The 14,285-nt window shown below is 44.1% G+C and overlaps 1 protein-coding gene across 2 annotated transcripts in view; it reads left to right on the top strand.

Moving 5' to 3' along the window:
• Positions 1-224: 224 nt before the first annotated feature.
• C5H3orf70 (chromosome 5 C3orf70 homolog) overlaps positions 225-14,285 on the top strand; it is a 171,260-nt gene continuing 157,199 nt past the window's right edge. The window contains exons 1-2 of one of the 2 annotated variants that reach the window (XM_033947101.1): positions 225-263; positions 1,653-1,916. In XM_033947101.1, coding sequence (XP_033802992.1) covers positions 239-263; positions 1,653-1,916 — 289 coding nt within the window. In that variant the 5' untranslated portion in view covers positions 225-238. Of the gene's footprint in view, positions 264-476; positions 831-1,652; positions 1,917-14,285 lie in introns of those variants that run through there. The other variant, XM_033947103.1, reaches the window with a different exon arrangement.

Raw genomic sequence — 14,285 nt, 5'->3', positions numbered from 1 at the left:
AGAAACATCTATATAACCATCTCTGGGATGGAAAATCTACCTGCCGATTTTGAAAACTAATCTGGGCGACTGCCCCATGAGAGAAGATAGGGCTGCGGTTATCGTTACCATTCCATACTTGCTCATTTGTTCAAAGCCGAAAACTTACGTCATCACATTCTACGCTACTGTGACGTTCGGCGAGAGAATTTGACGTGATGATCGTTCCCTGACTTTGGGCGAGAAGTGGGCTCACCGGATGGAGAACAGCAGTCCGTCACAAGGTATTGTCAAAGGAGTTGACAGCTATCTCCACGGGCAACGCTGCAAGTAGATAAAGCAGCAAATCAGATTCGAGTTCAAAGCAGGATGCTAGTCTCTTGGGACATTTCCATCCCCGCCCCGAACACCCCCCCCCCCCCCCCAGCTCTCCTTAGATTTACATCCAAACGTCCATTACAGAAAAGCGTAGGGACTGTCAGCATAGGAAGTTTGAACTAGTTCTTTGACAAGAAAATTTCGGATTAGAGCGGGGGCGGGGCACGGCTGGGATTGCGCGTGCGCTCTGTAGGTGGGCGCTCGGAATGCCCGGGAGGGGAGTAAGGGGGCGCGAGCCCGGTCGTGAAGCGGAGGCAGACAGTTGCAGAACGCGTATAACTTTGCTGAAGTGCTTCGTAGGGAGCAAGGACTTGGCGCGGAGAAGCTGGTTTAAGGGGGGTGCTTTTCCTTTCTCCTTAGTTCTTTTCACTGTGTCGCTAGTCCGGTGAAAGCCGAAGGAGAAAAGCTGGGCGTGTGAAACCCGCTATGGAGCCGGAGCAGCTGCGAAGCGGACAGGCCGAGGCGGCGCGAAAGTAAGAGGGGCCAAAGTTGGGGGAGGGAGGGAGTTGCGGGGTTGGGCTCTACGTCTGGAGCTTTTTTTTTTTTTTCCGGACTCTTCCTAAAGTCCTCGAGTCCGGAGCGCAGCCTCCTCGGACATCTCCCCAGAGGTGGTGTCCGTGTTCTCGTTGCGGGAGTGATAATTGGGGGCTTGGGATGTGGGCATGCGTGATGATTGCTGGTTGATACCAAAATATTGACTGGCTCTTGGCCACACTGGGTATCGGTTTTTAAAGTTGGGCGCTGGGCAGTCCGCTAAAATCTGTCTCCCTCCCCACTCTCTCCTTAACATAATTATTTGACAGCAGCCTACCTATAAAAAATTTTTGACCAAAGTAACAATTATTGCTCCTTATATTTGCATAGTTTTGTACTTTTGGGTTGTCTTGGAATAAAGAAATGCAAGCACAATTGTTTGGTTTTTTTTCCCCAGCGCAGTGCTGTCATCAGTCCTGATGCTGGAGGAAGAGGAATATCCTTTGTGTCCGCCACCAAAACTGAAAGAATGGGTGGGAAGCCGTGCCTGGCCTTTTCCAGCTGGAAGTTCCCCTTCCATCCTTTCGTGCCTAGTTGTGGTGTTTCCTGATTCGTCTTTTGCCCCAAGAGGCTCTGCAGTTATACTGCTCCTGGCTTCTTTGCTTTGGAAGGGAATGGAAGGGGGAAGGTTGCTAGGAGAAGATCAGAAGGATTTTAACAGTTAATGTGGAGTGCGTGTAATTTTTTTTTTTTCTGGAAAGGTGGGATTTCCTTGGCTATTGTCTGACCAAGCTTTTTTTTTCCCTCTCTGCCCTGATCAGGCAGTAGGGCTTTCCCAGGCAAGGATTCTCCCCGCGCTGTCTTCCTTGTCTCTCCCGTCTGCTTGGGCTCCATTGAGGAGATGACAGCTGCAGCAGCCCAGAAGGGGCTGAAGAGCGATAAAGTGGATGAAGCTCAGGCTTTGGCTCGGAGCTGTGCGGGCAGACCTGATTTCCAGCCTTGCGATGGCCTCTCCATTTGCGCCACTCACAGCCATGGCAAATGCTTCAGGCTTCACTGGTGCTGTCATCTAGGGTGGTGTCACTGTAAGTCCTCTCTTTTATTTTCCACTTATAAAATTATGTGTGCTAGTAAATGGAGTTCTGTGCTGGAATAAAATAATTGAAAATTAGTGAAAGCAAATATGTTTTGCCTTTTTTTTCCCTGTCAGGGTGGCAAGTAAGAATAAAACTTTTTTTGAGCATGTTTATTTAAAAAAAAAAAATTAACTTTTGAGCTTAATGACAGTGGATTATTGAAAATAGGAAATGAACTGCATGGCTAAAGCAAGGTTCATTTTACTTGCAACATGCTGCCTCTTTTTCTTTTTAGATGCTTTGTGTGCTTTTGGTAGAGTTGGTGGGAAGCACTAAAAAAGGAATAAAAACTAGACCGGAGGATTTCCCCTTGAGAACTATTTGCCAATGAAGGCATCAGTTCTGCTCTCCATGAGCTAGTCACTGATTTTTCTGAACTGACTTAAACAGCATCGTTAAACTAAGCCAACTCACTTTCCTCTTTTGCATTTAATTGCAACTACATAACAAGAAAAGACATGTAAAGTGGTTCATACATACAGTTAGTTTCAATTTAGAGACGATCTTAAAATAGTGTTGTTTAGAAGGCAATAATCTACTGTACTTAATATGCTTATAAGCCTAGATGCTAGAGACATAATGCTGAATGTGCCAGCTAACCCCTATTACTAAGCCTGCAATAGGGCAATTATATTTAGGACACATGTTTTTTGTTACTTGATTTATTTTTACAGTGCTGTTAAATGTACTGGAGCATCCTAGTCGTAGGGCTCCTTTTACTAAGGGGTCCTTTTATCAAGCCGTGCTAGTGGGGTTAGCGTGTCGGACATTTCATCACACACTAACCCCCGCAGCCGGCTAAAAATCTAATGCCTGCTCAATGCAGGTGTTAGCGGCTAGCGCGGCAGGCGGTTTAACGCGCGGTATTACGCGTGTTAAACCCCTACCTCAGCTTGATAAAAGGACCCCTAAGGTGCGCTAGCGTTTTTAGCACACGCAGGAAATTACCATGCGCTACGCTTCTAGAGCTAACGCCAGCTCAATGCTGGCGCTAAGGTCCAGTGCGCGCGGCAATGTAGCATGCGCTATTCCACGCGTTAAAGCCCTAACGTGGCTTAGAAAAAGGAGCCCTTAGTTCTAGGATTCAATTTGCAAACGCCAGGTTTACTTCATTGATGGTTTTCATGCTTACATTTGGTCACTTTACTATTGTTTATATTGTTGACAAAATTGTAAGTTTTGTGTTAGACTGTACCTGCTGTACACTGCCATGAGTGATTCTTCATAAAAGCGGTCATTAAAGTCCAATAAATAAATAATTAAAATTGCATCTTAATATGCCTGAAAATTCTGTTTACTAAGGAACTAAATTTTAAAAACACACTTCCAACCTATGAAATTTTGCTCCTGTTCTATAACAATAATCAATTACTAGCTGCTTATTAGAAATTTGAAATGGGGAGGGGGGGGAAACAGGTCCTGGAACTAAAAGCGCATGGCCTTAAAAATAAAGCGGCCATGGTGAGGGGTCCCCAGGAATCCTTGTTTTTTAACTCCATAGACCTCACAGATCTCACTCTATGAATCCTCAGTTTAACTCCTGTGGACCTCATGGATCTCACTGGAGGGGGTAAGATGAGGATACATGGGGTGAACGGGATCCATGAGATCTGCGAGAGTTAAAACAAGGATCCCAGCAGACCCCCATGCCATGGCCACTTTCTTTTTAAGATCATGTGGTAGACATCCATGAGGTCCATGGAATCCTCGTTTACAAATAAACTGAAATTACAAATCACAGCTGTCAAAACTGAGGTAAGCAGATTTTTAAGGGTGTGTGATTAAGATCCGTGGGGGCCGTGTTTTACCTAGTCCCAAGTTCTAGGGGAGGAGGATGAGAACCAGCAGGGGGTTGGGTGGAAGCAGCAGTTTTTGGCTAATACACTCCTTTAATGCTGGTTTTATAAGCCCAGGAGAACAAAAAGAGCATGCAGAGCTTGTCTTCTAAGGATTACACCCATTTAATATGGCCCTTAGAACACTCATGCACTCTACAGTATATGTCATTGTTTTGGTGCACACTGCTTTTAATATGTTTTAGTGCTTCTTAATCATTTCTATACCACAGTGAAAAGAAAAAAAATCTATATGCCTAGAAATTTTAGTGTCATTTAAAAATATTTCTTTCTTCAGTCTGCACACAAATATACAACACAGCAAAACATAACAGGTCTAATTATTAGTGCATAAAAATAGTACAGCTTTAGCAAAGGAACAATTACTGCAGAATCCCAAGAGATTTACTAATTTACAAAACCCAGTATTGAAGCTTAGTAAACCTTGTGGTATATTTTGTGTGCATTCCCAGCACATAAGATGGTGGGCGCAATCCTGTAATCGCTATCCATAAAATATTTTAAATAAACACAGGGAGGCTTTTAATGCTGCTGTTGTGTGTTTTTAATATTGTATGTTGTTTGTAGGACGCAGATTATCCAGTCTAACCTCAGATAGTCTGTCTAATGGAAAATCCAGATGATTGAACATTTATTTATTTATTTTTTTATATAGTTCTTATGACAAAATACTGTCAGCCTCCTCTCCCCCCACAAGAAAAGGCAGCGTTCTCCCTCTCTCCCAGACCCAGAGGAAGGAAGGACAAGTTTCAAGTTTATTACTTATTTTGTCTATGTGGTTTACAATACATTAAAAAAAAAAAAAAGTATATATGTTAAAACAGGAAAAAAAAAACCCATCAATACAAAGAACATAAAAAAACAATGGCAGGATACAAAAGGGAGGAGGGTGAACAAAACATTTTCCAAAATAATTAAAAAATAAAATAAATAAAGGCCACACATATAGGGAGGGAGTAAAACAAATGTTGTTTGCCGATGATAGCTAGATCCTCTTAGACAGTATATGCATCCTTAAACAAAATGTTTTAAGATTTGACTTAAATATTGGTAAAGAGGTTTTTGTCTAAGATGGCTTGGAAGGGCATTCCACAATGTAGGAGCAACTACAGAAAAAATGGTTTTGTATGTGGTGTCATAAACTATATGACAAATTGATGGAATGAAAAAAGAGATTTTGTTGAGTGGAATGAAGTGATCTGGAAGTAGTATGAGGAGGTAATAATCTATCAATAAATGCTGGAGGGTGTTCTAATTTTATTTTGAAAACAAGTAGTAAAATTTTGAAAGTTATACAGTCAGACATGGGCAGCCAGTGAGTGTTTTTTTAGAAGCAGAGTGACATGATCATATTTTTTGGCCTTATAAATGATTTTTACAGCTGTGTTTTGAATAATTTGAAGTCTTCTAATTTCTTTTTGGGTAATACCTTGATAAAGAGAATTGCAGTAATCCAGATGATAAATAACTGAGTAAATAAGGATGTTGAGAGATTTTTGTTCCAAGATTCTTGAGATAGAGTGAATCATTCTTAATATGTAGAAACATTTTTGGACGACTGAACTTACTGTATTTTTTGCTCCATAAGACACACCGGATGTACAGGAGGAAAAACCAAGAAAAAAAAATTCTAAAGCAAATGGTGTACCCTGCCTGCCTGCCACTAGGTCTGCCCTGTACCCTGTCCCCCCTCTGGTGGTCTAGTGGTAGGCCGGTACAGGGCACAAGGCAGGCCTAGTGACAGGCAGACCCCCCCCGTACCTTTTTTAAAAATTGTAGCGGTGCAGGCAGGTAGACCCCCCCCCCTTCCCGGTATCTTTTTTCTAAATTCCGGCAGTCCAGCACTGTATCTCCTGCTCCTCCCTCACTGGACGGCTGCCTCTGTGCCTTGGCTGAGTGAAGCACAACGCAGGCGATGAAAAGCTCACGCCTGCGTTGTGCTTCACTCATTCAAGGCATGGAGGCAGCCGTCCAGCGAGGGAGGGGCAGGAGATACAGCGCTGGATCGCCGGACCACCGGAATTTAGAAAAAAGGTACCAGTGGGGAGGGGTTTGTGTGTGTGTGTCTGCCTGCCTGGACTGCCGTGATTTTAAAAAAAGGTACCGGGAGGGGCACTTTTCCACCTCCTTTTTGGGGTGGGAAAAGTGCATCTTATGGAGCAAAAAATACAGTATGTGCTGGTGATAAGTAAGTTTTTAATCTAGGATTACACAGAGTAGTTTAATGGTGGTGTCCATTTTAAGTGGTGTTGATTTTATGCATGCCCCCCTACAAGAAAAAGCAGCGTTCCACCTCCCTCCCCGAACAAACACACCAACCCCCTCCTGGACCCAAAGGAAGGACCCCAGGCCTACCTTGTTTCCCTGGTGGTCTAGTGGCGTGTTGGAGCAGGAGCGATTCTCACTCACTCCTGCCCATGCTCTTTCAGCAATGAAAATGGCTGCCGAGACTGCTCATGAGATTGCCACTGCCATTTTCATTGCTGGTCTGGCATCTCTGTCCCCTTCCCTCCCCTCTCCCCATGCCCTGGCATCTTTTCCTCCCTCTGTGATTTTTAGCTTTTCACACGCTTACCCACTGCCTTATCTAATATCTCTACAGGCCATCTCCTAACCTGCCTGCCCTGCAGTAAGGCATCTTCTTCTCCCCCCAGGATCGGCACTCTCCATCCATGCCCCCCCCCCTGAGATTTGATAACTCCCTCTATTCCCTTCCCCCTCCCTCTCTCTCTCTCTCTCTTTGTCACCACCCCCACGTCGGCAGTGCAGCATTTGGAACTCGCTTCTCTTGAGTGTCAGGCTTTCCTCTCTGCTGGGTCCCACCTACTTCCTGTTTCCGCAAAGGCAGGACCCAGCTGAGAGGAAGGTCTGACACTGGCAGAGCAGCAAGTTCCAAACACTATGGCTGCCAGTGCCTCTGCTGGAAGGGGTTCCCTTGAGGCCGGCTCTGGAGCATCCCCTTATATTCACATTGCTTTGCTGCTGCCTGCTGCTAATGTATTGCAAGGAGTTCGTTAGTATCCTAATGAGCACTCCATGTAATGCACAGTGGGGAAGCCCACTTTTTTTCCCGTGCAAACTTTACTGGCAGGTCTGAGCTATCAGTAGCCTTACTATCCTGATTGACAGGCACTGACAGAAAAGTAAAGCTATGACAATAGATCCTGCTTTTAAAGGCCCCGATGCCCCATTGAAAAAAGGAGACCCCCCATTCCTCCTTCCCTCTCTTTCTCCCTCCAATACCCCCATCCATGGCCCCCCACCCAAGAAAGCCCTCCCCCTGTGACCCCTTACCCAATCAAAAAAACCCTGCTGGGCTGGGCCATAAGCCCCCTAGCTTAGGGGCCCTCCCCCTGGGACCCCCAATACCCCACAACTCCTTACCTTTCAGTAGAAAAAACAGCAGGAGAGATGTCCATTCTCTCCTGCTGGCAGGTCCGCCTCTTCAAGATGGCAGGCCTTCTCCTTCCCGGTATATCCTAGAATGCACTGGGAGGGGCCTAAGGCCCTGATTGGCTCATTTGCCAAAGACCCCTCCCCTGCCGGTCAGCTGATAGAGGCTCGCGGCTATCAGCTGAGCCTGCAGGAGAATCCCTGAATCCAGCGGTTTCAGGAAGTGCTACTGGCTCATCTGATTGGGGATTTCCCTGCTGCGATTAGCTCAGCTGGCTGAGAGAGCAGCAGTGGCGATGGCCAGAACTGAAAGCTATTTAAAAATTTTGACAGGAAGGATGAAGGGAGGAGCTATGCTAGCGATTTGCTCTTCTGAGCCAGGCATAATTCCTCCCCCTTTTACTAAGGCTGCTCCACACAAATAATATGCATATAATTTACATTCGAAAACAACAATTACTTCCGCCACAGTATATTTTTACCACAGCATCAAAGCATTGTGCCTCAGGGCTCTAATGTTTAGAGCACTGGGCTGAAAAACAGAGAAACCTGGTTCAAATCCCTTGTTCTATTCCTGATGATCTTGGGCAAGTCACTTAACCCTCCATTGCCTCAGCTAGAAACCTAGATTGTGAGCCTTCCAAAGACAGGAAATATCTACAGTAGGGGTAGGCAATTCCAGCCCTCGAGAGCCGGAGCCAGGTCAGGTTTTCAGGATATCCACAATAAATACGCATGAGATAGATTTGCATCTCAAGGAGGCAGTGCATGCAAATCCATCTCATACATATTCATTGTGGATATCCTGAAAACCTGACCTGGCTCCGGCTCTCGAGGACTGGAATTGCCTACCCCTGATCTACACACTTCAAGGTTCATTAAGGGGACGCTCAGGAACACAGGCTATGCACACCACACAAGCCACATACAATATAGTGTGAAGAATATCAAAATGAAGGGTGCTCTCAGTGTGAACCACCAGCGATAGGAGTCCAGCTCCAACACTTCACTTCTAGTTAGAGGTAATAAACCCCCACCCGCACACCATCATAGAGCACCCTGAGTGTGCTGAAAATTTCCACCAATTAAGCCAATAAATCAACAGGTGAGTAAACCAGTGTAACCTGAGCGACCCCTAAACGAACCCTGCCAGCCGAACCCCCTGAAAAATACAACCAAAAAATCAAAATGCACCATACAAAACAATATCAAGTACTTATCTGCAAGATGAAAAATCACAAAACTATAACACAGGAAAAATGCGCCAGGAGAGCAGGTTCAACTGCGCTGGTTTCGGGGAGGAGCCCTTCTTCAGGAACCTATCCCCCGACGGAAACAAAACGCTGAGGTCGGCCCTCCGTTTTGTTTCCATTGGGGGATAGGTTCCCGAAGAAGGGCTCCTCCCCGAAACCAGCCGGTTGAACCTGCTCTCCTGGCGCATTTTTCCTGTGTTATAGTTTTGTGATTTTTCATCTTGCAGATAAGTATTTGATTTTGTTTTGTATGGTGCATTTTGATTTTTTGGTTGTATTTTTCGGGGGGTTCGGCTGGCAGGGTTCGTTCAGGGGTCGCTCAGGTTACACTGGTTTACTCACCTGTTGATTTATTGGCTTAATTGATGGAAATTTTCACTTTGATTTTCAGCACACTCAGGGTGCTCTATGATGGTGTGTGGGTAGGAGTTTATTACCTCTACCTAGAAGTGAAGTGTTGGAGCTGGACTCCTATCGCTGGTGGTTCACACTGAGAGCACCCTTCATTTTGATATTCTTCACACTATATTGTATGTGGCTTGTGTGGTGTGCATAGCCTGTGTTCCTGAGCGTCCCCTTAATGAACCTTGAAGTGACTAGGTCTGCCTTCTTTTGTTATTGCTAGGTTAGGTTTTTGGCAGTGTTGGAGTGTAATTTTTGTGTACCCCTGATCTACAGCATCTGAATGTAATGTATCTTCAGCTACAACTGAAAAATGGGATGAGCTAAATCCAAAATCCTTTCCCTCCCATCCCCCCCTTTTATTCACAATATTGGGTGCCTTCAAAAACTGGTGCTAAATCCAGGCCTGCTGTCACTCATCCTGATTTGCTAAAAGCATGATTACTAGATAGTAAATAAGCCCCTTGCATGCATTAACTTACTTTAACAAGCAAGAGCTAAACATGACAGTTTAGTGGGTTAAAGCAAGTCTGTCCAAATTCAGTCCTCAAGAGCTGCAAACAGGCCAGGTTTTTTGAATATACCTAATGAATAAGAGAGATTTGGCATGCTCACTACCTCCTTTCTATTTAAATCTTTCTCATGCATATTCATTAGGGATATCCTGAGAAAACCCTTAATTAAAACATTATCTAAGTTACTGCAGTGCCTTAGCCATTAACAGGTAGCAATTTCCTCATTAACAGCTAATGTGGAATAGGGTGAAGAATGGATGGGGACTGCACCTTACATTTAGCTAAGGCTATTCAGGTGGTGTTGACTGCATCTTGTTATTCAATTAATGCATGGAAGAAGAACTTTCCTGTGCGTTAACTGAATGGCAGAGATTTTCAGAATGCCCCCATCAGTTAATGCAGAGGCTTAGCAGTTACCATTAATTTTGGCCATTAAACACATCATCTTACTTTAGTAAATAGCTGGCTGATATGTATACAGTATTTAGAAAGTCTGTTAAAAGACTTTACTCACAGATGGTAGAGTTGGTAGAAGAATTGAGTTTGGTTCTGTCTAATTATCCAATGTTTATATATTCCTCTCCATCCTTGACACACACATTAGCAGTTCTGTTTCTTGCTGAATGCATATTTCCATTGGTGTAATTGAGCTCTCAGAATAACTCTTCGCTTTAGAAGAGGAAGTATTGGGGAAAATCCCTTGAAAAGTTTTTCTTCATGTGGTCAATGCAAAGGGAGTTCTGTTTTGTGGTAAGCGGCTGACTGCTAAGTATACAATTTAAAATAATTAAATGCAGTACTGTAAAATAGTAGATGTTTTCAAAAAATTAATATCTGTAGAGTGTTTATACAACAGTAACTGAACATATGCTTGTGTGTTTCTAAGGCCTATCATTTTTTCAGGTAGCACAAGGGTCCAGTTTTCCTAAACATCTCTGTTTAGCAATAAAAAACTAAACTAAACAATGCTCTTTTATAAAAAGTTTGATCTCTGTTTTCAATTCAGTTGCTGAGGGCTAGATTAAAAAAAAAAAAATTGCATAAAAATCCAATGGGCTGCTATTGCAGCCATTATAGCAGTGATTGTAAAAAAGTGAGTCATTCTCCAAAAAACGCTCTTGCAAATGAGGTTGGCGGAGAGTAGCGAAGACTCGCTAAATTTACATGTGCCCATTGCTGGTTACAGTGATGGGCACATGCGCAGAATAAATGAAAAACAAAAACCCTACAACAGCGGGAGAGATGCCCAATTTCTCCCATCCGACTGACACCTCCCCAACTCCCCTTGGCAGCTGGAGAGTTGCCCACATTCTCTCGCTGCCTTGCAACCCCCTTCCTTGTGCCTCCAACGACCCCCCCCCCCTTATTTTCAGATGGCTGGCTGGAAGGATGTTTACTCCCTCCGGCCAGCTGACCTGTCTCTTCAAAATGGCGGTCCATCCTCCTCCAAATCCCTGGTCCATCCTCCAACCAGCTGGCCTGCCTATTCAACATGGTGGGCATAGGCCCCTCCTCTGATGCCTCTTCAAAATGATGGGTCTTCCCCTCACTGGATGCATCTTGGGATGCATCTGGGGAGGGGCCTAAGGCTCTGACTGGCTCAGATGCATAAGGCCCCACCCATAGGATGGGCCTTAAGCAACCTGGGCCAATCAGAGCCTCCTCAGGCCCCTACCCGGTGCATCCCAGGATGCACGGGGAAGGGGAAGGCCCACCATGTTGAATAGGCAGGCCAGCTGGTTGGAGGGAGTAGGCATCCCTCTGGCCAGCTATCTGAAAATAAGGTAAGGGGGGTCGTCGGAGGCATGGGATGGGGTTGCATGGCGGCAGGAGAGCTGGGGATGTCAGCAGAGGGGAGTTGGGGGATGTCAGTTGGGTGGGAGATTGGGCATCTCTCCTGTTGCTGAGGGGAGTTTGGGGGGGTGTTGGTTGGCAGCGGGAGACATTGGGCATCTCTCCCGCTGCCGGATGGGATGGGGGGGTTGGTTGGCAGCAGGAGAGACAGCATCTTTCCTGCTACCAAAGGGGGCTATAATGCACAGTCAAAGCACATGCCACAAGATGCACTTTTAACAGTGCTGTCGCTGTACTGGCACCCCTGGACCAGTCGCTGATTTTTTTCACCAAAAACTGATGCTGCTCTTGGAGAATGGCTTGGTGATTTTTAAGAATCCACTGGAGTGCTCATTTCCAATATTGAAGAGCCCATTTGCATGGTAGTTTTGGAGATTACTAGAACGCTCGCTAAAGACCGAGATAAGCAGTTTTGATGATGCACCACTAAAATGCATGCAGGCTGAACCATCGGAAACCAGTTTAGCGACCATGTTAAAGTTGTATGAATCTGAGCCTGAATATCATCTTTCTGGCTGCTGTTTAACTTCCTATTATGCCTTACGTGGAAGGATCAGACCTCTTTGATATCTGTCAGCAGGGAGCTTGCCGGTTCTATCACACAAATCTAAAGAAAATCACAGAGGGCTCAGGTTTGCCCAAATTATAGGAAGTTAAACAGCAGCCAGGAAGATGATACTCTGAAACAGAATTGAAAACTGAGGTCAATCATTTTCCTTTATAAAAGTACATAGTTTAGTTGTTTTTTCTTTTTCTTTTCTAACAGAGAAGACATGATGCTTTACACTAATAAAGCAATATATAACTCCATTAAAATGAAAATGAAACAATTATGCCTTATTTGGAAGGCTCAGATCCCTTTTGATACCTGTCAGCAGGGAGACTGCCAATTCCATCCCACAAATGTGAAGAAAACCACAGAGGGCTCTGTTTGCCCAAATTATAATTATTTCATTTTCATTTTAATGGAGTTATGTATATTGTTTTATTAGTGTAAAGTAGTTCACAGTTTAAAATTGCAAAATGCATATAATCTGTAAAAAATATAAATACAGTAATATTACCTACAATCTATAAGACAAATATATTGCTCACCAATATCAAAGGCCTGTCAAAACTGTCAAGCCTTAAACCCCTGGGAATTCCATCAAATTTAATCTTAATCTGTTATGAGATAGTGTTGTAGATCTGTGGCTGAATGATAGAAAAAGTGCCATTTCCAGGGTTTTCTTTTTTTTTGTTACAACACTTTCTGGGAGGGCCTCAGTGAACAATGAGAAACGTAGGAGAAATGTGGATATTAGAAAAATTTTAAATTGACACTGGAATTTAATTGGGAACCAAAAGTGTATATAGAGGGCAGAAGGAATATATAGTTCAGACCATACAGCCATGACCAATCTGGCAGCAGCATTCAGATTTGCAATTGACAAACCCAAATGGAGAGCAATTTTATGAAAGGTGCCTATTTGGGATCTTCCCAAAAAAACACCTATTTTATAAAGGAAACAATATCCCCCCTTTTACTAAGCTGTGGTAGAGGTTTCTACTGTGGCCCAGAGCACTAAATGCTCTGATGCTATTCTGATGCTCATAGAATTCCTATGAGTGTCAGAACAGCTTTGGGGCATTTAGTGCTTCAGGTGGCGGGAGAAACCTCTACCATAGCTTAGTAATAGAACCAGTCCTACTTGCCACAGTAATTAGCGTCTACTCCAAAGTAATTTGCATCTACTCCAAATTCAAATTGTTTACCATCTCCTTCAACTCATGCATGCAAAACTGTAAGTTTTACTTGAATATATATTCTCTAAATCTGATATTAAATAAATAAATATTTAAATATGTGAATAAGTGCTCAGTGTCTTATCTCCTGCATAGGAGCCACAGCGAGATTATTCTGGGACCATCATCGCACTTATGGGTCCCTTATTCCACTTTGTCTGATCTCATAACGCAAGACCATCCATCATGTGCATTATAAAACACACACATATGTCCCAACTTGACCTCCACTTTGCCCAAATTACACCTCTGTGCATCATCATCCAGTCATTGTGCATACTTACACATACATTCAGTTACACAGTTTTAGAAAAGCCTATTAGAAATGCTTTATACATAAAAAAGGTTTTATAAAATTATTTCCTTAAAGTATACTAGAGTAGACAGATGGGGTATGACTAATGCCTGTGTTAATGTTTACATGTCTTTTTGGTGAAAAAGATATCTTATTTGCTTCAGTAACTTGAGACAGTTACAAGCTTATTTCACTACAGAGGGGGCGAGTAGTAGGCAACTGAGTTATAAAATGAGATTTGCTTCAAAAAGAGAGATTTGTGCAGAACCCTGTGATATTTTTGTCTATAAAAGAGCTGGAGCCTTCATAGTCACACTAACTCCCTCTACTCATCTAGTCTTAAAACTGATTCATCTATACATATTTTTTTACTTGATTGTCCATGGCTTCATACAGGAACGTATACAGTTCTGACATAGGGATCTTTTACTAAAGTTTAGTGTACAGTATATTAACAGACATTACCATGTGTTAAGTGCCTAAGGCTTATAAGGCTAGAGTCACTAAGCCCACTGATCAAGACCCGACCACTTAGCGACCCCTTTGCGACCCCGACCCGATTCACTAACCTTCCTCCCACACCCGATCCGATCCATGCATCCAAATGAGGGGTACGGCATGCAAATGCAGGCATGCAGCGAGTCACTAAAAAAAAGAGGGAACATCAACTGGGCTGGTCGATCCTAAAACAAGCGACTGCTGAGGACCAGTCGCACACATCCCTGCCGACTCTCCTGCTCCATTGCCGCCCTGAAATCCCAGCCAACTTCCACCAGCCCTGCTCTCTGCCCTGCTCCATTTAGCTCTCTGCTCCCTCCGTATTCTCTGCCGCGATCCTGCTCTGCCAACAGCTCTGCTCCATGCTCAAAAAAACTGTCCTCCCTCCCTGCTCTCTGCTGCGTTTCTCCCTTCCACGATTCTCCCTCTCCTGCTTGCCGTCCTTCCCTCCCTCCCTGCTCTCTGCC

Source organism: Geotrypetes seraphini, chromosome 5, assembly GCF_902459505.1.
Source record: "Geotrypetes seraphini chromosome 5, aGeoSer1.1, whole genome shotgun sequence".
In the NCBI taxonomy this organism is placed as follows: Eukaryota; Metazoa; Chordata; class Amphibia; order Gymnophiona; family Dermophiidae; genus Geotrypetes; species Geotrypetes seraphini.
This window is presented reverse-complemented; position numbering and strand designations above follow the sequence as displayed.